Source organism: Marmota monax, unplaced genomic scaffold (genome assembly GCF_021218885.2).
Source record: "Marmota monax isolate L192 unplaced genomic scaffold, Marmota_monax_Labrador192_F-V1.1 WCK01_AAM20220418_F8-fsc00138, whole genome shotgun sequence".
In the NCBI taxonomy this organism is placed as follows: domain Eukaryota; kingdom Metazoa; phylum Chordata; class Mammalia; order Rodentia; family Sciuridae; genus Marmota; species Marmota monax.
This window is the reverse complement of record NW_026692763.1, coordinates 745,566-768,735: the sequence shown is the minus strand read 5'-3', so window position 1 is coordinate 768,735 and position 23,170 is coordinate 745,566. Positions and strand designations below refer to the sequence as shown.

The 23,170-nt window shown below is 50.6% G+C and overlaps 3 protein-coding genes across 7 annotated transcripts in view; 1 reads left to right on the top strand and 2 right to left on the bottom strand.

Moving 5' to 3' along the window:
* Positions 1-23,170, top strand: part of Tlcd1 (TLC domain containing 1) — a 42,818-nt gene that overhangs the window by 14,852 nt on the left and 4,796 nt on the right. The window lies entirely within an intron of this gene.
* On the bottom strand, positions 2,290-8,338 carry Traf4 (TNF receptor associated factor 4). Its single transcript, XM_046446832.1, has 7 exons — positions 8,101-8,338; positions 5,077-5,128; positions 4,377-4,481; positions 4,145-4,306; positions 3,894-4,055; positions 3,654-3,809; positions 2,290-3,426 (listed from the first exon to the last, which is right to left on the bottom strand). The coding sequence occupies exons 1-7, from the start codon at positions 8,241-8,243 to the stop codon at positions 2,794-2,796; spliced, it is 1,413 nt and encodes a 470-aa protein (XP_046302788.1). The 5' UTR covers positions 8,244-8,338; the 3' UTR covers positions 2,290-2,793.
* Nek8 (NIMA related kinase 8) lies at positions 8,942-22,410 on the bottom strand. Of its 5 annotated transcripts, none has more exons than XM_046446821.1 (15): positions 22,309-22,410; positions 17,175-17,380; positions 16,707-16,939; positions 16,130-16,261; positions 15,424-15,632; positions 15,196-15,275; positions 14,934-15,115; positions 14,696-14,846; positions 14,260-14,336; positions 13,589-13,706; positions 10,998-11,148; positions 10,594-10,757; positions 10,350-10,508; positions 10,024-10,182; positions 8,942-9,398 (listed from the first exon to the last, which is right to left on the bottom strand). In XM_046446821.1, the coding sequence occupies exons 1-15, from the start codon at positions 22,353-22,355 to the stop codon at positions 9,184-9,186; spliced, it is 2,283 nt and encodes a 760-aa protein (XP_046302777.1). In that variant the 5' UTR covers positions 22,356-22,410; the 3' UTR covers positions 8,942-9,183. The 5 variants fall into 5 exon arrangements, with proteins under 5 accessions (XP_046302777.1, XP_046302782.1, XP_046302779.1 ...); XM_046446823.2 differs by having other exon boundaries at positions 9,256-9,652; XM_046446825.2 differs by having other exon boundaries at positions 9,256-9,649.

Here is a 23,170-nt window from a genome sequence, read left to right as displayed (position 1 = left end):
CTGCCACATTCACTACAAGGATCATGAGTTGTTAAGAATGGAGATTTGGTTTGCCCATAAGAGAACCAAAAAATTTTAGGCCTCTCTCCTCCCTGCTTCAGCTTTGCAATTTCTGAGGGCCTCTGACAGAGGTGGAGGTAATAGGTGCTGTAGTCTGCAACATGAAAGCTCCTTTGGTGAATTAAATTTCCTCAGTTGACTACTAAAGAACTTTACCTCATTTATGTGCAAGAGGGTAAACACCACTGTGGATTACAGGCAGTGGTGCAAATGCTAGCCTTAACAATTAATGTAGCTTAGTGATAAGAGTGCTTACCTAAGTCCTGAGTTCAGTCTCCAGTACAAAAAAGATGCATTGCCCCCTTTACTCCTCGTTACCGTAAGAAATCCTCAGAGGAGTCTTGGCAGTCCACCAAGTCATGTGGAGCTAAGCAGTGGCAGGTGAGACAACTTGGGAGTTAGGCACACACTGATGCAGAACCTGGCCCTAGTTCCACAAAGTAATAATAACTGGCACTGGAGAGCGAGCCAGCCCTACCAGGCTGATTGTAGGTGTCAACTGCATGATTTGTGTACAGTTCTAGAGGCAGTTCATATCAATGTGCCCCTCCTGGAATCATGCAATAGCAGCGTCCTGGCAGCAGAGGACACCCAGCTTTGATTCAGGCTTTCTAGTTTCTCTGAGATGCCGGAAGGGCAGTTTCACCTGTTGCCTGGTAGAGGCATTTCCAGGTATCACTGAACTACGCTGATTTGTCTCCTCAGGTAGGGCTCCAACTTCTGGTAGTGAAATGTACCTTCTTTGAAAAGATGGTTAGGGGAGAGCTCCCAGGCTCTGGCTTAGTCCTTCCCTGTCAGCTGATAAATGGCTTTTTCACATTATCCTTTGACAAAAATAATTCCTTAACTTTCCCTTACTAGGTAAGTTTCCACAATTTGGGCTTCTTCCCAAGGCTAAACAATACCACTAAGGCAGGTTTTGATTAGTTCATTTAATCATTTCAACAAAATCTAGAGGGCTGGGGATGTGGCTCAAGCGGTAGCGCGCTCGCCTGGCATGCGTGCGGCCCGGGTTCGATCCTCAGCACCACATACAAACAAAGATGTTGTGTTCGCCGAAAACTAAAAAATAAATATTAAAATTCTCTGTGTCAAAAAAAAACAAAATCTAGAATTGAGCAGAATTCATTCCCATGTAGCTAAGAAACTTGCCAAACGCAAGCCCAAGTGTATTGCCAGAATTGGAGCTATATTTCCAGATATTTCTGGAGTTTTAAAAAATTCTTGGGGCAGGAGTTGTAGCTCAGTAGAGCATATGGGTAGCATGCACAAAAGTACCCAGCACCAGGGGAAAAAAGAAATTCAGCCCTGTCCTAGACCAGCTGAAAGAGTACTGATAATTCACTAATGTTCCTAACTGGTAAAGTATGGGTGACTGCAGGTGGCCACTGAGGCCTATATGAAGGATGGACAAAAAGGTTCAAGTGCCTTGTATCTCTCTTTTCCTTTTAGCTGTAGACCTTTGTTTTCTTTATGTTGCCGAGGATCAAACCCAGGGTCTCCCACAAGCGCTCTACCACTGAGCCACAAACCTAGCTTGCCTTGTACATCTTGAAGACACCTCTATTCAGTCCCCAGGTATAGGCTGGCTTCAGTTAGGTCAACATTTGTTAAGCACTTAGAATAAATGTCAGGAACATGTATTGTCTCATTAACTTCAATAAGGCCCATTTAAGACAGGTCCTTTTACTATGATGTAAAAGTTAATTTAACTTGACTGCTATACGGAAAGAAATATTTTGCATCAAGTTCTTGGCAGTGTCTGTAACCAGAAAGTACTAAATGAATGACAGTTGTCATCAGGAGCCAGGCTTGATGATACAACTCAGGAGGCAGAGGATCACAGTTCAAGGCCAGCCTCAGCAACTGAGACCCCTCTGAATAAAAAAGGGTTGGGCATGTAGCTTATTAAGAGTGCCCCTGGGTTCAATCCCCAGTACCAGAGGCCTGGGGCTGGGGCTTGCTTATGATGTAGCATTTGATTTTTGGTGAGTAAAGAACTGGGGATTCCAGCCTTATCCTGCACCTTTCCCATTTAACCACCAGGAGGCAGCAACAGGTCTTTTCCAAAGCCTGCTGTGGTTCCCCCTGGTGTCCACCAGAGGGCGACCCAGCAGGGCAGCTGATCTTGGGGTCATAGTGGCAGCACTTCTCTCAGTGGTCCTTTGCATAGTTAGCCCCAACCTCCCAGGGACTTAACTAACTCGGAGGAGACAGGCTGGAACCAAGTTAATAAATACAATTCAGGATTTATTAAAAATCAAGGCTCCCCTGTTGTGCCTTCCTGGTGCTAAGGAAATAAATAACCAGAAGGGACACAGCTGGGGAAAGAAAAATCAATCTCAAGACAGATTTTTTTTTTTAACTACCCCTCCTTTTCCCAATCCCTCCCCCTATGGCTCTTGGGACATAGCACCTGAGCAGGTACCTCAGTCCAGGTAGAATGTGGCTGGCACCAAGGCATACCTGCCCTGCCCAGGAGGGGAGACAGGCCCTGGGATCACTTGTTTCCAGCCCTTGATAACCCAGAGACCTGCTCCCCGCAGGGGCCAGGGCTGAAGCACCAATTGGAGGCACCTGAGGGTGGTAGTGGTAGGGGGAGAACAGGGTAACAACCCAGGCAGCATAAGCAGCTGAAAGGAGGTCCGGCCCCCTCTCCAGGTTCAACCAGTGCCTGATAAGTCATGTCCCATCCATGCCCCCCTTCTCCCCTTGAGCCTGCCAGCTCTGCACTCAGCTGAGGATCTTCCGGGGCAGTTCAACAGAGGCACGGATGAAGACTGCATCATCTCGCACATAGTTTCGCTTTCGGATATCCTGGTGGGAGATGAACTTGGGGTATCCAAAGCCCAGAGAACTCTCATCCAAGGAGCCTCGCCAAGTGCCTGGCTTTTGGAAATTTTTCCAGTTTGGGTCAGGGTGGAAAGTCTCAGTGACATGTTGTGGCTTAGCAAGCCCTGGGTCGCTCTGATCCAGCAGGGAGAAAGTGACACGACGGGCAAAGGGCCACTCAAGGAGATTGTCAAAGGCGCCTGGTAGCACACGAATGTACAGAGAGAGATGTGTGCCCTCACCACTGCCATTGCCATTGAGGAATGCAGACACCTGTAGCTTGTAACCATACTTATGTGTATAGAAGGCTGGGCTGAAGCACTCGAGGTTGGGCTTGGCCTTGGCCTCTTGTAGCCGCCGCCCATAGCTGCCAATCTTCCAGATGAGCACGCCATCACTGCCTACTGATAGTTCCTCCAGCTCTCGACGCAGCTCCTGCAGCTCCTGCCGCTGCCGGCTCACCAGGGCACACATCATAGCCAGATGTGGCTTCACACTCTCCTCCACGTGCCGCGCCATTGCCAGCTTAGGGCACTGTTGGCAAAGCCCCAGGCAATGAGGGAAGGGAGGACTGTTACCAAAAGGGGAAGGCGCAGGGGTAGCAGGCGCCCAACTCTGCATGAGGAAGACAGGGTGCTAGGAAGAACCTGCAGCGAACAGCAGGGGGAAGGACCTCAAAGAACTAAACTGCCAGGAAACCTAGCCTTCATCTAGGACTTCATGGGCTAAAGAGGGGTTTACAGGAAGAAGGGGCATCTCACCCTGTGCTTGCAACCGGAGTCTTTGAACGGGCATAGCACCAAGGCAGTGCTACAGCTGTCCTTCAGATGATTTGGCAGATCCTCCCGAGCCACAGTGCCCACGCCACACTGGTTAGGGCAGGGCACAGGCAGCCTTGGGCACTGGTACTGGTGACTCTGGGACCACAAAGATAGATAGCAGTCAATAGATTGACCCCTATATCTTCTACCCCACAACCTACAGCTCAGGAAAGGCCTTACCTGGATGGTGTCAAAGACAAACTCCTTTGTGCAATAGGTACAAGGCTGGGTACGCTTGGGGCACTCAGAAGTGGCATGCTGGGCCAGTAGTCGCCGCATCATGCGGGCACCACACTTGTTCTCACAGTACACACTCTCTTGGGGGCACATACCCTCATGGCTCTGTAGTGATGATGGAGGGGTTGAGTTAAGGGATGCCTGGGCCATCTGCTGCCCCACCCTCCCTTCACCCTCAGCCAGGACCCACTCACCTCATAGGCTTCCCCACTGAAGTCACAGCCACAGAATTCGCACTTGAGGCGCCGCTTTGGGCAGTCGTGTTGCAAGTGTGCAGGCAGATCACGGCGACTCAGCTTGGCAGGACAGCGATTGGGGCAGGGAACTACATTGAAGCTGCAGGTATTCAGGTGTCCCTGGTGGGAAGAACTGCAGTCAGCATCTGCCGAGGATGGGGTAGTTCCACCCCCACCAATAGAACCTCACCTGTAAATGACGAAGTGGCCCACTCCAGCGGCAACCCTCCTCACTGTGGATGCAGCGGATGGGCAGGCCTAGCACCTGGACCTCCAGCTCTGGGTCTGGGTAGATCTGGAAGCGAGAATGGGGAGAAATGGCCAAGGTCAGAATCTGTTATAAACCCCAAGTCTCATCCCACTCCCCACCCCCAGTTTCTTGGCTCCACTTAGAGCCAGTAACAGCCTCTCTTGGGCTATTTGCTGCTCTGTGCCCAAAGATAAAAGGCATGGCAGGTGGTGTCTGCTTTGTTGTTGGATCCCAGGGTCCCTAACATGCCTTTGGCACCCTTTGGAGAAACAGCCAATCAGCCTGCTCAGTCCCAGGCTGTAGCACCCCCCACCTTCTGCTTCCTTCCCCCTGATACAGGGGTCTTGGCCCTCAGCCACAGGTCTAACTTGCCACCGGAAAGGGAAGGAACACTTCTTAAGCGCACAGAGCAGCTCTGTGCACCCCCATAGGCTGGGCATTGTGCCTGCCCTCCAGGGCAAACACAGGCCTCCGTTTGCAAACTGGCCTGGTGGGAGAGAACAGGCTACCTTTGTGGGGGCACGCGATCCCAAGATTCTGGGTTGACACTGGCCCTGAGCCCACTGGCTGCCAGTAAGTTCCAGCCTCCACCAAGGGCAACAGCCTGAATCTGGGCTTCAGACTAGCTTTGCAGGCTCACCTTGGCATAGTCCAGGGGAAGTTGGTCCTCAGGGCATTTGAAGACTCCTTCACTAAAAAGGAGAGAGGGCAGTGTCAAGGCTCTTTATTATGGGAAGGGAGATCCTTGAGCCCCACCCCCTAAACCAGAGGAGCCTCCATCCCTTACCAGACCCTCCCTTACCAGACCGGTTCCCAACCAGCCACAGCTGAGACAATGAGGCAAGCAGAGGTCTGAGGGGACCCACTTCTCCAGGGCCTCAGAAGACCCTAGCCCTAATCCTGGGAAAAGGGGTTCAGAGTCCAGTGAAGGCAGAGAGAGTTGCCTCAGACAGCACTTGGCCAACAGGTGGCAGCTGGCACCTCCTCCCTGGATGGCAGCTGGACTGGGAAAAAACAAACTGCCCAGCTACCTCCTCCCCCCTGGGTCATTTTCATTGGCTGGGCTGAAGCTGATGGGGAGGGTGAACAGGGATGGGCTGAGATTAAGTGCCAGGGCTACCCAGCCCCCATGAAGGTACCAGGCCAAGAACCAAGGCAAAGGTCAGCTTGGGGCCACTTATGCCATCCTTCCCCTCCTCTTTGAGGGTGTGTCTCCTAAAAGAAAAGGGAGGAAAGACAAAATCCCTGGCACTGTGTTTACATTCCCACCCAGTCCTCACCACCTGCTTGAGGAGAGTTGAAATGTTCTCATTTACAGGTGAAAGAACGGAGGCTCACAGATGAAGTAGCACCTGGATATGTCTATATCTGTTTCAGCAGCCCAGGCAGGCTCTACTGTACCATAAGGCACAGAGGAGGCCAAAATGTCCAGGCAAACACAGCCAAGACTTGGGTCATATCTGTCTAGGCTTCTGACCCACCCTCCTTTCAGTTGTCCCCTTCTCCACCAATCCCTACCTGGCTATTAGTATTCAAGGACTCTGGTGGCACACTTCCTCCTGCAGCATGCCCTTGCTGACCCCAGCCAGGACCAGTCACACATGTCTGGCAGGACTGAAGGCCCCTAGGCATGGCATTCCTGGCAGGTCTGAGTCAGGTGGGTGGGAGGCAGGCAGGCATCAAGGCGGAAGCAGAGGCCTCACAACAGTCCTGTCTTAAAGGCACTTTCCAGCCCGGGCAACCCATGCCCCAGGTGCCCAGAGTAGTTTCTAGCACCCATCTCCTCCCTGCCTTCACTATCACTGGCCATTCCACCAATGCCAAGAACAATGTGCCCAGCCTTACTGGCAAACCTGAGTAATGGCCCTGGCAGGAATGGGGAAAGAAAGAGGGGTGGACAAAGGGGGAGGGGTCCACTTGGCTGATTCAGGAATGTGCTGACTTAGTGGTTTTGGAAACAGCTGGGGGTGGGGTGGGCTCGGCTTGGATGGGACACAGGGCAGACGATGTAACACAAGTTCCTAAGCTTCAGGAAGAAGCTTACCCTATAGCTTGGGGCCCAGCCCGGACAAAGGTTTGGCTAGGGCTATGGACAACCTAGCTTGTACAGTAGGAGTGTCGACCAGGGGCAGAGCCTGCCCAACCACCTTTTCCCTCCAGAAGCGCGGGCAGCAGAGCTCCTAGCGCTGAGGGAAGGGGGGGAGCAGGGACAGAGCCTACTCCAGGCTGTGCAGTGGAGGCCCAGGCCCAGGGGAGAAGACAGGATGGGGGGAGGGGGCTGTGGGAGAGGAAGAGGGGATTTCCGGGAGGGGGAGGGGCAGAAGCAACGGAGTGGGGCCAGAGGAGTAGATGGGGAGGGAGGGAAACGGGTCTGACAGTCCCCACCCCCCCTCCTCCCCCAGGCTTGAATCACAGTTAAGGATGGCTCAGCTGGAGGGGGCTGGCTCAGCTGGCCTCATCTGGAAACCAAAGGGCTGGGGAAGGGCTGCCGAGACAATGGGCCCCGTGTGTGTCTGTAGGGGAGTTAAGTGTGTACACCACAGGGAGGAAGGAGGGGGGAAAGGGAGGAGGGGGCAGGACAGCAGCTTGTGCACGAGCGTATGTGAGGGCAGGGGCTGAGCGGCTTGCGGGGAACAAAAAACAAAGGGCCTGTGGAGATTTCCGCCAGCTAGGGGCTGCGGAGAGCCGAGGGTGGGATAACTGCAGCCGGAGCCCCAGACATGCTCTCCCTGTCTGGGCCCCTCCGCACAGCAAACAGCCTCCTGAACCGTGGCTGATCCCCGAGCTCCGACAGCAAGACCTAGCCAGGAGTCCCCACGCTCTCTCACTTCCTCTCCCCACACCCTAGCCTGATCAGTTTCCAGAGTGGGCAGGTTGGATTCCAGACTGCGCAGGGCGCCCAGAAACTTGATGGATGCCCAAGAAACAAGGAGTGATCTGGGTCCTGAGTGGGCAGGGGCGTTCAGGGGTCGACCACCGCCTTAACAGTGTATTGCCCACCCACTGTACTCAAGACCGCCCCTCTCCAAGAGAAAAGAGACACCCAAAGGGCACCCGCTTCAGGGAAGGGTTGTAGTATCACAATGCTCCCTCTATTGTGTGACCACAAGGAGCCCATGCCCGAATCACAATCAAGCCCTCGACTGTGTGACCCCGGGCAAGTCGCGGCCTTTCTTTGAATCTCTGGTTTCATCATCTGTGAAATGGGAGAACAATAGCGACCGGTATCTGAGCGCCCGAAGGATCACAGAAATTAGAGCGACGGACTCTCCAAAGGCTTAAAGTGCAGTGGGGGAGAGAGGGTTTTGTCCTTCTCTTCCTTGAAAGATGTAAAGTTCAAGGATAAGGCCGCTCCCCTCAGGTGAGGGGGAAGGGTCGGCCATAGGTCAGGAAAAGCGTCTTTCCCTCGTCCGCATGGCTGGGCGGCTCGGAGTTCTTCCCACCTGGCGCCTGGCAATTGGGATCAGGGACCCTACGAATAAGTGCGTGGGGTCTTCCCCTGGGGTCTGACAACATCGCCGCCCTGTGACGTCACGGTGGGCGCCCCTGAGGTCACGGGCCCGCGGCGTAGACAAAGGCCTGGCGTGCTTTGGGACTGGGCCCCTCCCCAAGTAGTTCCCTCCCTCTCTGCCACCGGCGGTCCCTGGATGCCCCCGAGCCGCACCTGAGGAACTCCTGCAGGCAGGTGTCGCAGAAGCGGTGGCCACAGGTAGAAACCTGCACGGGCTCGCGCATGGGTTTCCCGCACAGCGGGCACAGCAGCCGCCGCTTGGGCTTCTCCAGGAACTTGTAGTCGAAGCCGGGCATGGCGGGAGAGCGGCGGGCACGGGCAAGCGGGGCCGGGCACGCGGCGGCCCCACAGCCCAGCCCGCGCCTCGCTCCGGCCGCGCTCGCGGCTCCGGGCGGCGCCGACTGGCAGCCCCGGCCAAAGCCCGGCCCGCAAGGCCGCCCGCCGGAAGAGGGGGCGGAGCCGCGCCCGCGCGGTCCTAATGCCTGGCCCGCCGGGCGCCCCGCCCACACCTTAAGCCTTAGTTCTGGGGTTAGTTGTTTGTAGACTGACTCCCGGGCCACGAACGTGAGCCGGGCTCGTCCACTCCCGGAAACAGGGGCTTCTTTCCCTTAGCACGAAGCTTCCTTTCTCCCTGTCGCTGGGTTGAAGCGCAGGGCCCCGGGGGAGTGGGGCTGTGCTACAAAGGTTTGCTTCTCCGGAGGCCACAGCTGGGCTTCCAGGGCCACGAACCACCCAGGGACCTGGGGCCCCAGGTGCTAGGCAGCCGAAGCCTGGCAACCAGATCAGAGGAGCCCCACTGGGCTGGGATGAGGAGGACGGGCTGGGCGCTGGGCCAGAGGAACCTCAGCCCCAGCCCCAGCCCCAGCCCCTGGCGGCTCCCACATTCCTCCCTGGGCCTCAGCTTTGGCAGTGCAATGGCAAGTAGTTAGGCCCAGCCCAGTACTGAGGTTTCTGGCCACCATCACCCACCCCTAAAGAGACCATGCTCCAGGCAGGCAGTTGATAATTTTTATTAGAGCTACTTCCAGTCTTTTGGGAAACCTGTCTAGTTGAGCCAACTACCTTTTCCCCCATCCCGGGTTCAGGGACAGGCAGGTGGTGTTAGGCAACTTTCTGCCCTGATTGTCTTCATGACTCTTGCACTCCAGTAAAGGAAGGCTCTCAGAGTTTGTGCAGGAGGGGGTGGGGCAGGCAGGAGGCTTCCCTCAGACACTCCTGTCTCAGGCCATGCAGGGACTAGGCAGGCCCAATGGCCAGTCCAGGCAGGTTCCAGCTTGCCCTACTCAAGCTTGGAGCTGGTCTCCCAGGGGTCACCAAGGACTTATTTCTGAGCGGAGGGAGAGGGCAGGAACTGAGTAGAGCCATAGGGGTGGCTTTTTTAGGGATGGCTTTGAAGATCACCCTGCTTCCAAAGACTAGGTCTGGCTGCCAACTCCAGTGAGGCTGGACCACTATGAATAGTGAATAAGGAAAGAGGGAAAGGAGATGCTGGGGAACAGAGGTGGCTGAGGTTTCCCTATCTAGAGTCAAAAGCAGAGCAGGCCTTCACTGTCACTTCCATCCTGATGATATCACAATCCAGAAGGCTGGTGGGAAGTCATGCCTTAGGCACCTAAACTTTTCAGAATACTCAGAAGAGAAGCAATATCAGGGTGGTCCAGAGGTGTCCCGGTGCCTCAAGGGGGGACTGGCTCATCTGTGACTGCTGGAGAGTATTAAAGAGAAATCCCTGCAGCTTCCCTGAGGGCAGTGCCTCCAGCTAGCATTGCATCCACCTCCACTCCTATTGGGCCTTGGAATGTCCAGGGCCAGCAATGGATGTTCAACATCAACTTGACCCAGGGTGTAGGAGGAGAAAGAATGCATGTGAGCTCTGGGGAGCAGTGGAGGGAGCCCTTTCATTGAGGCTCAAAAACCCAGCCCTTGTCCACCCAAGCAGAAAGCTCAGAGTTTTACCTGGAAGCTTCTGCTTTCATTTATCCTGGGGGCTTGTGGTATAACTGCAGGGGATAGGTTTGTGGGGAGAGGACAGTTGGGTTAACACTTACGTGTATAAGGTGGGAAAAGATAACTCACGTCGAATAGCCAGGAGAGTGTTTCCATGGCAACAGGACACAGACGTCACTGTGTAAGGGTGTGTCTCATCCAGCTGCACTGGCCGAGGGAGCCCAGCATCTTCATCCTTCCTTCCTAGTCGTCCTCTGGCTCCTTTGCCCCAAGAGTAAACTTCACCCTCTGCCAGAGAGAATCCCAAGGTGGGACGGGGAAGGGAAAGGGTACAGCCTAAGCAAGTACCATACAACCATACTGATTCCAACAGGAGATTGCTGAGGCCAGTGGTCCTGAGCATGATAATTCCCCACTATCTATACCTCAGTCTGCCCCATCATGCCTACCCTCACCTGCACCAATGGCTACTGTGAAGGCATCTCCACAGGCCACTGTCACCATCTTGATGCCCTCAAGGCCCTGGACTCGACATGGTGCCCGGCTGCCCCGGCGGGCATTAGTACCCAACTGCCCATGCTGATTGCTGCCAAAAGTGTAGCAGTCACCTGAGGCTGTGGGAAAGGGAAGAGGAAGGAAAGGGACACCTTAACAGAGGTCCCAAGGAGGCCAGGTGAGTCCCCATCAAGTACTACTCACCAGTCACAGCAGCTGAATGAGCAGTACCTAGGTCAACACTCAACAGGGGCTCCCGATCCAGGGGTGCAGAGCCTAATGGAGTAAAGGTCAAGGCTTCCTCTACTTGCTGGTGGGGTACAGACTCCTCTCCAAGGGAGTGATGGTCTAGGCCCAGCTTATTGAACCTAAAGGCAAAGCCACAAACCAATGCAACTGACAGTTTGTATATACTGCCTCCCGCCACCTATCTAGGCTAGGGCTGGTAGGATCTATCCCATCAGAAGACAGATCTCATCCTGAGGTGAACCAGGCAGCACCCTCAACCCCTTTCAGTTCCCTTGGTGGGAAAGAGCAATGAGGCATGGGACATGTGGCAGCCAAGGAGGGCAAAGGAACATGCTAATCATCCTGATGCATCTATTCACCTATTGCTCCCACAGGCCAGGGCTCTGCCAGGCACGGTGAGGATCATGGAAGAGTCGATGCCACATACAACCCGCTGGGCTTCCTGTCCTAAGGGAACCAGCACCTGCTGAGGACAGCTATGGGACTCCCTGGTGCCTAGTCCCAGCCTGCCTAAAAGAAGAAACCAGGATGGGGTTAGTTTGAGCTCTAGGACTGGTGATGCCAGAATGAGGAGAGGCCTACTGAGGAGGGAACAAAATGAGTAGAGACTATTCTCAGCCTGAAATGGTTTTCCTAGGCCCCTCTGTTGGCCAAAATCTTCAGATGCCACCTCTGCCCTTTCCAGGTGACATTGCTGTTCTTTGAATTCCCATACCTCTGAACCTTGGATGTAGCCCTGACACTGTCTATCCTCTAGCATGCTAGAGTACTCATAAGACTGAGTACTCTGGGCTGGGGATATAGCTCAGTTGGTAGAGTGCTTACCTCACATGCACAGGGCCCTGGTTTCAATCCCCAGCACCACACACACACAAAATGACTTGAGTACTCTCCCAGCACAATGGTGCATACTTGTAATCCTAGCAACTGGAGAGGCTAAGGTAGAAGGACAGCCTGAGCAACTTAGTGAGATCCTGTCTCAACACAAAAAGCAAAAAGTAATGGGGATGGGCTGGGGTTGAGCTCAGTGGTAAAGCGCTTGCCTGGCATGTATGAGGCCCTGGGTTTGATCCTCAGCACCACATAAAAATAAATAAATGAAAATAAAGATATTGTGTCCATCTACAACTAAAAAAATATTTAAAAAGGAATGGGATGTAGCTCAGAGGTAACATCCCTAGGTTCGATCCTCAATCCCAATAAGTAAAAATTTAAAAAACAGACTGAATCCTCCAGGAGAACAGGACCCATCTATGTCATCCCTAGTCTAAGTGCCAAGCCTGACCCTTGGCATAGAAAGAGCCTCAATAAATATAGCTGTTGGGCTGGGGATGTGGCTCAAGTGGTAGCGGGCTCGCCTGCCATGCGTGCGGCCCGGGTTCGATCCTCAGCACCACATACAAAGATGTTGTGTCCTCCAAAAACTAAAAAATAAATATTAAAATTAAAAAAAAAAATAAAATAAATAAATAAATAAATAAATATAGCTGCATGGGCTATAAGTAGTTCAATGGTAGAACATGTTCTTAGTATGTGTTTGATCCTCAGCCCTGGAAAAAAAATAAATACTGTTGAATAAGTGGAATCTCTCCATTATTATTTTTTTTTAGAGAGAGAGAATTTTTAATATTTATTTTTTAGTTTTTGGCAGACACAACATCTTTGTTTGTATGTGGTGCTGAGGATCGAACCCAGGCCACACGCATGCCAGGTGAGCGCGCTACCGCTTGAGCCACATCCCCAGCCCGGAATCTCTCCATTATTATGTTGTAAGCACAAGAAAGAAGCCCCATCATTTTTCTTTTTTTTTATTATTTTTGGGGGATACCAGGAATTGAATTCAGGAGCACTTGGCCACTGAGCCACATCCCTAGCCCTATTTTTGTATTTCATTTAGAGGCAGGGTCTTACTAAGTTGCTTAATGCCTCACCATTGCTGAGGCTGGCTTTGAACTCGAATTCCTTCTGTCTCAGCCTCCCAAGTCACTAGGATTATAGGCATGTGCCACCTTACCCAGGAATTTTTTATTTTTATTTTTAAATACTTTTTTCATTGTAGATGGACACAATCACAATACCTTTATTTATTTGTTTATTTTTATGTGGTGCTGAGGATTGAACCCAGTGCCTCGCACTTTCTAGGAAAGCACTCTACCACTGAGCCACAATGCCCACCCTTTTTATTTTTTATTTTGAGTCAGGGTCTCACTAGTTGTTGAGGCTGGCTTTGAACTTGAGATCCTCCTGTCTCAGCCTCCCGAGCAGCTGGAATTACAGGCGTGTGCCACCATGCCCAGCATGGGAAGCCACATCTTATTCATCTTGTCTCAGTACCCAGCACAGGATGAGCATATAATTGGCATGAAATAAAAATCTGTTGAATGAATTATTAGAATAGAAAAGCTGGGCACATCCTAACACAATAACACACACCTATAATCCCAGTGGTTCAGGAGGCTGAGAAAGGAGGATCACAAGATCAAAGCCAGCATCAGCAACTTAGTGAGGCCCTAAGAAACTTAGAAGAACCCTGTCTGAAAAAATAAAAAGGTGGGGCTGGGGATATAGCTCAGTTGGTAGAGTGCTTGCCTTGCATGCACAAGGCCCTGGGTTCAATTCCCAGCACCACAAAAAAATAAAAAAAATAAAAAGGGCTGTTGGTTGTAGCTCAGTAGTAGAACACTTGCCTAGCATGTGTGAGACACTGCTTTTGATCCTCAGCACCACATAAAAATAAAATAAAGGTACTAAAAAATAAATAAATAAAAATAAAAAGATCTAGGACACAGTTCAGTGATATAACACCACTATGTTCAATCCTCAGTACCACTGGGAAAAAAAACTTGAGAGAAGAGAGAATGGACCATGGGGTGGAAGGTGGGTACAAAGGGGAACAAATCATGGCTAAAGAGACAGAACCTAGAGGTTAAAGCCAGAGTAGGGAGCTTACCACCATCTCCACGGCCCCAGGCAAACAGTTCTCGCTCAGTGGACAGGGCCAGCACATGGGAGGCACCACAGGCCACTTGTACCATCTCATAGCCAAGCAGGGCCTCCACTATGGTGGGCTAGAGAAGGGAAGAAAGCAAGAGGAGACTGGGATCTCTTACTAAACACACACATACACTCTGCCACAGCACCCACTGTGCAGAGAAAGAGGCTGCAGATTCTAAGTGCTGTCTAACTCCTGTCATATAAGGCTCAATGCCACATGAGACACTGGGGAAGCCTGGTCTTTTCTTTTTTTTCCCTACCAGGAATTAAACCCAAGAGCACTTAACCACTGAGCCACATCCCCAGCCCTTTTTATTTTTTATTTTGAGAAAGGTTTTCACTAGGTTGCATATAGCCTTGCTGAGTTGCTGAGGCTGGCTTCAAACCTGCAATCCTCCCTCTTTCAGCCTCCTGAGCCACTGGGATTACAGGCATGCACCACCGTGCCTGGCAGAAGTTTGGTCTTTCTGTACTTCCCCTAAAGCAGCCCAGAGCAGGTGCAGCTTAGGAGCTACAGAGACTTTATGCACCTGGGGACTTCCCTGCCCCCAGCCTGATGTCAACATTCATATGTGGATTCCCTGCCATCCTCTCACTTCCCCTCTCTAGAGTACATGTGACACCTACCTGGCTGATATCAGTGAGGCTGCCATGGCCTAAGCACCCATTGCTGCCACTGCCAAAGGTCATGATGATGCCTCGGTCTGGAGAGGTCAGTAAGGAAAGAGGAGGGACAGGAATTAGACTGTTCTCTAGGTGACTAGGTCACTTGTGGATTGGAGGAGCAAGATGAAACTGGGGTTACAAGCCTTCTCCACCGCCTTGTCCAGTGTGTGACTTTGGACAAGTGACAGCCTCTCTGAACTTTAGTTTCCCCATCTATCAAATGGGGATGATTCCATGCCTATTTCGTAGAGTGAAGGAGATGGTATAAATAAATCTCAACAGCAAGTAGAAACAATAACTTAACAACTAAGAGATGGAAGCATTAATTGAGCAATGAGGGAAGTTGCTTTGTGGTCTTCTCCTAAGTTCCCATGGGGTAGTCCCCCAATAGGCTTACCAGTCAAACAGGCTGTGAAGAGGTCCCCACAGGCCACATGCTTGATAGTCACACCTGACTGGCCCTCCAGGAAACGGGAGATGAACTGAGGCTGAGGCTGCTCCACTGCCCCTGGGAGGAGGGCATTTCCAAGGGCACCTACGGGTGGGGCCTGTGGGGGGTGGCGCTGAACACCTCTCATCCTCCTCAGGGACCTCCCACCCTCTTCCTAGTCCAGGCCCCCAGCCAAACTGCTTGCCTCCCACAGGATTAGGCGCCCAGAACGTGTGATCCCGGCCTTCTGCGTGCGCCCAGTGGCCACCTGAACCACCTCTGTGTTAAGCATCGGCAGCTTCAGTGGGGTGCTGAGCCCGCCACCCCATGTGTACACGGATGATAGTGGTGGTGGGATGGCCGGCCTCACAGGCCCCCGGGGGATACCTGCCAGTACAAGACACTGGGTCAGTTAAACTGGCAGGCATAGTGGGGAACCATGGGCCCAAGTACCCACTTCAACTTACCCCTGCAGCGGGTACTAGTGGTTCTGCTCCCTGTGCTGCCCGGGGCCATGGGTGTTCCTGGGGCTAGGGATTTCTCTGCTCTGCAGGACAGATAGGGACCTCAGACAGAACCTCCCTGACAATCCTACACACAGGCATAGAAGCCTTGCTTGAGGTCTCCTGTGCCCCACAGGGTGCTCCCAACCTCTGCCACCCAAGATCTATCCCTTTTTTCCCCACAGCACAGGCCTCCTCATGCGGATGCTGCCCACATCGGTGTGCAGGTTAAGTAGGGCTCGGATGCAGAGGGGCTGTGCCATGATGTGGCTCAGTGGTGGCCGATGTGCAGGCTCCAGGCTGAGCAGACTCAGGACAAGCTGACGTAGCTCAGGGCTGTACCGGTCAGAGATGGGCGCAAAGGTGCCGCTCATGATCTTTAACACTAGCGCTGGCAGGTTCTGTGAAGGTGCCAAATTGGGGATGGCCTGAGTGTTGAATTGGGCTTTTGAGCATCCTTGTCCCTCAGCCCCTGGTCTGATGGTGAAAGAACAACCCTGCCTTCAGAGGACTTCATTCTCATTAGGGGACTCCCAGGATGATAGGGGAGTCAAACTCTGCTTTCAGGAATCCATAAGGGAGCTGCTCCAAGTTTCTCAGGAGCTGCTCCTGTGAAACTCCATGTTGACAAAACTCATGGGCTTGCTCTTGGTAGTGTCCTAATCTGATGGAAGAGACATAACCATGCCATCAGGAGCTCTCTAAAGGGAGGAAACGAGCCCTACCCTCAGAAATTCATAGTCTGAGCAAGAACCACAGCTCTGCCCTGGGTAATCCACCAGTCTGGATGAGGTAGAGACAGATGGGATTCTCACACACACAAAAAAGAAGTGGTTGGAGCTGAGGGCTGCTGGTGAGGGAGGGATTTCCCAGTTCCCTCAGGGGTGCTTATACTCACTGCAGCCTCAAAGGCCCTCTTGAGGCTGGCCAGCTCATAGAGGACACAGCCCAAGGCCCAGATGTCGCTCTTCTGGTTGTAGGGCTTGCCCTCACACAGCTCAGGGGAAATATAGCATGGAGTACCTACCACCTGCAAGAGAGAAATCTCAGTTACAGCCTGGAGTGGGGAAGGAAAAACAAGGCTCTGGTCATGAGCCCAGTGAGGGATAGATTCTCCCTGAAGCAGGCCAAGGGGTTTCCTCCTGCAAGACTACACAGCCAGGGGCCAAGGAGCTAAGGTCTATTTGTTTGTTTTGGTACCGGAGATTGAGCCCAGAGGTGCTTTACTTGAGAGCTACGTCCCTAGTCCTTTTTATTTTCCATTTTGTGACAGGATCTTGCTAAATTGCTGAGGTTGGCCTCAAATTTTCCATCTTCTTGCCTCAGCCTCCTCAGTCACTGGGATTACTAGCATGTGCAACCACACCTGGCTGAGCCAAGGTTTTTGGAGGGGAAAAGGAGGAGGCAGGGATGTAGAATAGGCTTTGACCCTCAAGACCTCTAGCACCCTCAAGGCTCCCTCCAAGTCCAGGCACCGTGTAGGCCTTGCTCTTGCTGCTAAGGATCTTGGAGATGCCAAAGTCGCCAATCTTGACAACCATGCGATGTTTGTCAAGAAGGATGTTCTGGGTCTTGAGGTCCCGATGCAGGATGAGATGGGTATGCACGTGATGCAAGGCAAGCAGAATCTGCACAAAAAAGTGCAGGATGGTCTCTTCCTCCAGCAGGGAATTGCAGCGCTTTTGGATGAACTCGGCTAGGGTACCACCTGCGGCCCAAGAAACTAATCAAGATCCAGTCTTTTCCATACCCAGGACAATCCCTTTCCTTTTACCGAACAGGTCACTAGAACCAGAGAGGACAAGAAATCTGCCAGGGTCACAAAACTGGGGCCAGAACTCTATACCTCTGACCCTCAGCCAAGTCCATTCTAAGGGGAGAAGCCACCTGATCCTGGAGGTAAAGAATCCCTGCAGCCAGGCCAGTGCAAGGATCTGACTTACCTGGTGCATATTCCATGGCAATCATGAGGGCCTTGTCCTCTAGGAAGTTCTCATAGTACTCAATGACATTGGGGTGATTTAGCAGCTTGAGCACCTGACACTCATTCTGGGCTGCTTGCCGCTCTTCCTTGGTCATCTGCTCCACTGGGATTTGCTTGATGATCACTAGCTTCTGGTCAGCTTTACGGAGGCACAAGTGCACAATCCTGGAGACAAAGTACAGGGCGGGTACTAGCTGAACTTCCAGCCATATATCAGACAGAGCAGAGCTAATGACTGGATGTTCCTCAGTGACTGGGTTTGATCCTCGGCACCACATAAAAATAAAAATAAATATAAAGATACTGTTAAAGTACTTAATGGGTGGAAGTCATTCATATTAGTATTTCATTACTTTTATGTGTGTGTGGGGGGGAGGTATTGGGGTATTCTACTAGGAATGCTCTATCACTGAGCTATATCCCCATCCCTGATTGTGGTGGCACACATCTGTAATCTCATCAATTTGGGAGGCTGAGGCAAGAAGATTCCAAGTTCGAGGTCAGCCTTAGCAATTTAGCAAGGCCCTAAGCAATTTAGCAATATCCTGTCTCAAAAAACAAAAAGGGAGGGGCTGGGGATGTGGCTCAAGCGGTAGCACGATCGCCTGGCATGCGTGTGGCCCGGGTTCGATCCTCAGCACCACATATGAACAAAGATGTTGTGTCTGCGGAAAACTAATAAATAAATAAATATTTTTTAAAAAAAAGGGAGCTGGGCATGGTGGTGCATACCTGTAATCCCAGCAGCTCGGGAGGCTGAGGCAGGAGGATAATGAGTTCAAAGCCAGCCTCAGCCAAAGTGAGGCACTAAGCAACTCAGTGAGACCCTGTCTCTAAATAAAATACAAAATAGGGCTGGGGATGTGGCTCAGTGGTTGAGTGCCCCTGAGTTCAATCGCTAGTGCTCCACCCCCCCCTGCAAAAAAAAAAAAAAAAAAAAAAGGGCTGGGAAGGTAGCTTAGTGGTAAAACACCCCTGGGCTGGGTGTGGTGGCCCATGCCTGCAATCCCAGCAGTTTGGGAGGCTGAGACAGGAGGATCACAAGTTAAAAGCCAGCCTCAGCAATTTAGTGAGGCCCTAAGCAACTTAGTGAAGCCAGACCTAAAAAATAAAAAGGGCTGGGGATGTGGCTCACTGCTTAAGCACCCTGGATTCAATGCCCCCCACCAAAAAAACAAACAAACAAACAAACAAAAAAAACCCAATAAACAAAAACCCCACTGAACATAGGAACAGGAAGAACTGGTAACAAACTCTATGCAGGGCCTCATTTTACCCTTGGCACAATGAGATTGAGTTCTGGAGTTAACTGCCTGGGTTTAAATCCTGGCTCTTCCTAATTATCTGGTGTTAGGTACATTATATGATATCACCATCTAGAAAATAGAGTTGTTGAGAGAGGATCAAATGAGTAAATGTATGTAAGGAATTTAGCACAGTGCTTGGCCCATAGAAAGTGCTTAATGGGGGCTGGGGTTATGGCTCAGTTTGAAGAGTGCTTCCTTGCATGCACTAGGCCCTGGGTTCAATCCCCAGCACTACGTTAAAAAAAAAAAAAAGGCAGGGGCGGGGCTGTGGCTCAGGGGTAAAGCACTTGCTTCTCATGTGTGAGGCACTGGGTTTGATCCTCAGCACCACATAAAAATAAATATAAATATACTGTGTGTTCATCTACAACTAAAAAAATGTTTAAAAAAGTACTACTGGGTGGAAGTCATTCATATTAGTATTTCATTAATTTTATGTGTGTGTGGGGGGGTGGGTATTGGGGTATTCTACTAGGAATGCTCTATCACTGAGCTATAACCCCATCCCTTTTAATTTTTTTTCACTTTGAGCCAGGTCTCCCTAAGTTGCCCAGGCTGGCCTTGAACTTGGGATCCTCCTGCCTCAACCTCCCCAATTGCTGGGATTATAGGCATGAGTCACCATGCCCAACCATATTAGTATTTGACTTCAACTTTTTTTTTTTAAAGAGAGAGTGAGAGAGAGGTAGAGAGAGAGAGAGAATTTTAATATTTATTTTTTAGTATTTGGCGGACACAACATCTTTGTTTGTATGTGGTGTTGAGGATCGAACCCGGGCCGCACGCATGCCAGGCGAGCGCGCTACCGCTTGAGCCACATCCCCAGCCCCTTGACTTCAACTCTTTGTCAGTGTCCATAAATTCAGGAACTACATTTTTCTTGTTATAGAACAAGAACTTGTTCTAGAATATAGCCCAGTATTTTGCACACAGTAGGAGTTCTGTAGGTATTTGGTAAATGAATAGACTGTAATCTTATCACTTAAGTCTTAAATTTTTATCTCCCTCTCCTATGAGTCCCAGACTGACATATCCAACTCCATCTGCATATCTCACAAACATCCTAAATTTTTACAAATACAAAACAAAATTCTTGATTCTTGTTCCAAAACCTTTCCTTCTTCTGTTTCTTCCATCTGGGTAAATGACACCACCATTTCCGACTTATTAAAATCAGACATGTTGGGGCTGAGAGTAAAGTTCAGTGGTGGAGTGCTTGTATAGTATGTGCAAGACCCTGAGTTCAATCCTCACCACTGCAAAATAAAGTTGCATACCATTCAATGACTTAAGAGGCCTAACTAGCCCATACCTAAATTCATTAAAAAAAAAAAAAAAAGCCAGGTGTGGTGGCATATGCCAGTAATCCCAGTCTCAGGAGGACTGAAAGTTCCAGGTCAGCCTGGGCAATTTAGTGAGACCCTATCTCAAAATAAAAAAAAATTAAAAGGGCTGGGGGGTATTGCTCAGTAGCAGTAGAGTGCCCCTGGGTTCAATCTGCAGTACCCTGTATTGGAGAAGAGGAAAAAAAAAAAAAACCAACACAGGGCCTGGGGATACAGCAGAGTGGTGGAAGAGTGTTTGCCAAGTGAAAAAGCAAGAAGCCCTAGGACCAATCCCCAGCAATACTCCCCCCACCCCCACCAAACAACAAAGGCAGGCTTTCTTCAGTCTGTAATCCCAGCTACTCTAGAGGCTGAGGCAGGAGGATCACTTACTGTTTGTTTTTCTTTTTCTTTTTTATTGAATATAGGGGATCAAACCCAAGGCCTTGAACAAGCACTCTAACACTGAGCAAAATCTCCAGCCTTTGGTTTTAAACAAACTCTGATGGCTGGGTGTTGTGACATGTGCTTGCAATTCCAGGAGGCTGAGGCAGGATGATCCCAAGTTCAAGGCTAGCCTCAGCAATTTGGCAAGACCTTTTCTCAAAATAAAGTAAAACAAAAAAGAGGTGAGGGAGGGGCTGGGGATGTGGCTCAAGTGGCAGCGCGCTCGCCTGGCATGCACGCAGCCCGGGTTCGATCCTCAGCACCACATACAAAGATGTTGTGTCCGCCGAAAACTAAAAAAATAAATATTAAAAAAAGTTCTCTCTCTCTCTTTAAAAATAAAATAAAAATAAAGAGGTGAGGGAGATGGGCATGCTGGCACACACTATAATCCCAACAACTAGGGAGGTTGAGGTAGGAGGATTGCAAGTTGAAAGCCAGCCTCAGCAATTTAATGAGGCCCCCCAAGAATTTAGCAAGACAATGTTTCAAAATCATAAAAAAGTCTGGGGATGTGGCTCAGTGGTTAAGCGCCCCTGGGTTCAATCCCTGGTACAAAAAAAAAAAAAAAAAAAAAGAAGTTAGGGGACCAGGCATTATGGCCCACACCTGTAATCTCAGCAGCTTGGGAGGCGAAGGCAGGAGGATTGTGAGTTCAAATCCAACCTCAGCAATTTAGTGAGACCCTAAGCAACTTAGTGAGACCCTGTCTCAAAAAATAAGAGATGTGGATGTGGCTCAGTAGTTAAGTGACTCTGGGTTCAATTCCTGTACCAGATAAAAATAAATAAAACTCTTCCTTGGGCTGGGTGTCTATGTAGCTCAATGATAATGCATGTGTTTGGCCTTTGGAGTTCCTGGGTTCAATTTCCAGCACAAACAAATGCTCTTGCCCTTATACTAAATCAATTAAACCCCTTTACCTCATTTTAAGAGTCATATAATCTATTCCCTGCTCTCCATGACAATCATATTTTACACCATTCTTTACCTTGCCCACTACATTCCAACTACACTAATCTTTTTTCAGTTTCTTTTTTGGTACTGGCAATTGAACTGGTGCTCTGCCACTGAACTACATCCCCAGCCCTTTTAACTTTTTAAATTTTGAGACAGGGTCTCGCTAAATTGCCAAGAGTGCCTTGGAACTTGCAATCTTCCTACCTCAGCCTCCCCATCAAGCTTGGCATCTGTTTCTTGATTGTTCTCAATAATTCTTTCCATGTGAGGACCTTTGCATATGCTGCTTCCTTTGCCTGAAAATTTTCTTCCTTCAGAGTACTGGTCTTCATTCCTTATCTTTACATCTCGCCTCCCAGAGAATTCCTCCCTAACTACCCCAAGTAATTATTCTCTACCGTTGTACTTGTTGCTTAATAACCTTTCATAACTGCTATAACTTATAACCACTTTAATAATGTCTTGTTAAAGGAGTGAGACCCCTATCTCAAAATAAAAAATTAAAAGGGCTAAGTTCCTAAAGGGAAAGAAAAAGACTAGTCCTTTTTTTTTTTTTTTTTTTTTTGGCACCAGGGATTGAACTCCAGGGTCTTGACCACTGAGCCGCATCCCCAGCCCTATTTTATATTTTTTTTAGAGACAGGGTCTCACTGAGTTGCTTAGCAGTCTCGCTTTGGCTAAGGCTGGCTTTGAACTCGCAATCCTCTTGCCTCATCCTCCCAAGCCGCTGGGATTACAGGAGTGAGCCATCACACCCGGCTACCACTCCAGTTTTGGTCATATCTATATACACACAGCCCAGAATCTGAAGACCTATGCCGCCGGTGTACAAGGGAACCAACAGAAGAATGCCACCCGAGCGCTTAGGGGTGTGGGCGTGGCCTCATTGAAGACGGATCTCCCAGTCCAGACTGAGACCGGAAGCCTGGGCGGGGCTTCCCAGATAGTCGCTCACGCCTAGGAAGCGGAGCTAGCCGGGTAGCAATTTCGCGGTTAGTTTTGGGACTTATTTTCCCACTCCCCATCAGTTTTCTTCCCTCTACCCTTGGCTCACCCGAAGGCACCTCTCCCCACCACTCGGATCCGCTCGTACTTCTCCATCTCATTTCTCAGAACACCGTTTCCGGAACACCCCTATGAGGCGCGTGCGCGGACCTGCCCACTCTGGAGCCCCGCCCTTTAAGCTATAAAATCTTTGCGGGGCGGAGCAAGCAGAGCTAAAGTCTGTTTGCGTCTGAGTTGAACTTCACCGTACTATCCGCACAAAGTCGTTTTTCCCTCACGACCCTGTCACTCGTAGGGCCCAACAAATACGGCTATACCTCATTTCTTAGTGTGTCCCTCAATGGCCAGCACGATACCAGCCGCTTCTCACACCCATGGCCCCATTGGACTCTTGCAAAGTTTGTGAGACGGGAGGGAATGCCTCACGCTCAAGAGTTGCCCCCCAAAAGCCAGATGGGGTGGGAAGCGAGGACTGAGTCCCCAGCTTCCCATGACTACGCTATTTCAGAAGAAGGGTTTTCATTGGCAAGCAAATGATAACCAAAACTCAATCGAGGGCAAGCTCTCGTTCTGTGAATTCGCGTTTGACTCGCAGTGAACGCCCCAAGCTGTGCAAATTGATTCATCTAGGGCTGTTGCCACGAGTAAGCACGTGCTAGTCCACACTTTCAGTCTCCCCACCACCAGCTTCATACCCAGAATGCTGCAGTAGGGGAATCAGTCTTAGATGTTTATACCCCCACCCCCCATATTCTAGGACACAGATTCTTTTTTTTTTAATACATTTTTTAGTTGTAGATGGATACAATATCTTTATTTTATTTTTTACGTGGTGCTGAGGATTGTACCCAGTGCCTCACATGTGCTAAGTGGACATTCTACTATGGAGCCACAAACTCTAGCCCTCCTCT

Coding starts and splice junctions, on each gene's coding strand:
- Nek8 (XM_046446821.1), bottom strand. CDS start 22,355: ATGGAGAAGTACGAGCGGATCCGAGTGGTGGGGAGAGGTGCCTTCGG. Junction 14,337..14,695: donor CTTCACAGCCTGTTTGACTG/GTAAGCCTATTG, acceptor TGACCTCTCCAG/ACCGAGGCATCATCATGACC. Junction 13,707..14,259: donor GCCTCACTGATATCAGCCAG/GTAGGTGTCACA, acceptor TCCCTTCTCTAG/CCCACCATAGTGGAGGCCCT.
- Traf4 (XM_046446832.1), bottom strand. CDS start 8,243: ATGCCCGGCTTCGACTACAAGTTCCTGGAGAAGCCCAAGCGGCGGCTG. Junction 4,056..4,144: donor TCAGTGGGGAAGCCTATGAG/GTGAGTGGGTCC, acceptor TCATCACTACAG/AGCCATGAGGGTATGTGCCC. Junction 3,810..3,893: donor TTGTCTTTGACACCATCCAG/GTAAGGCCTTTC, acceptor TTGTGGTCCCAG/AGTCACCAGTACCAGTGCCC.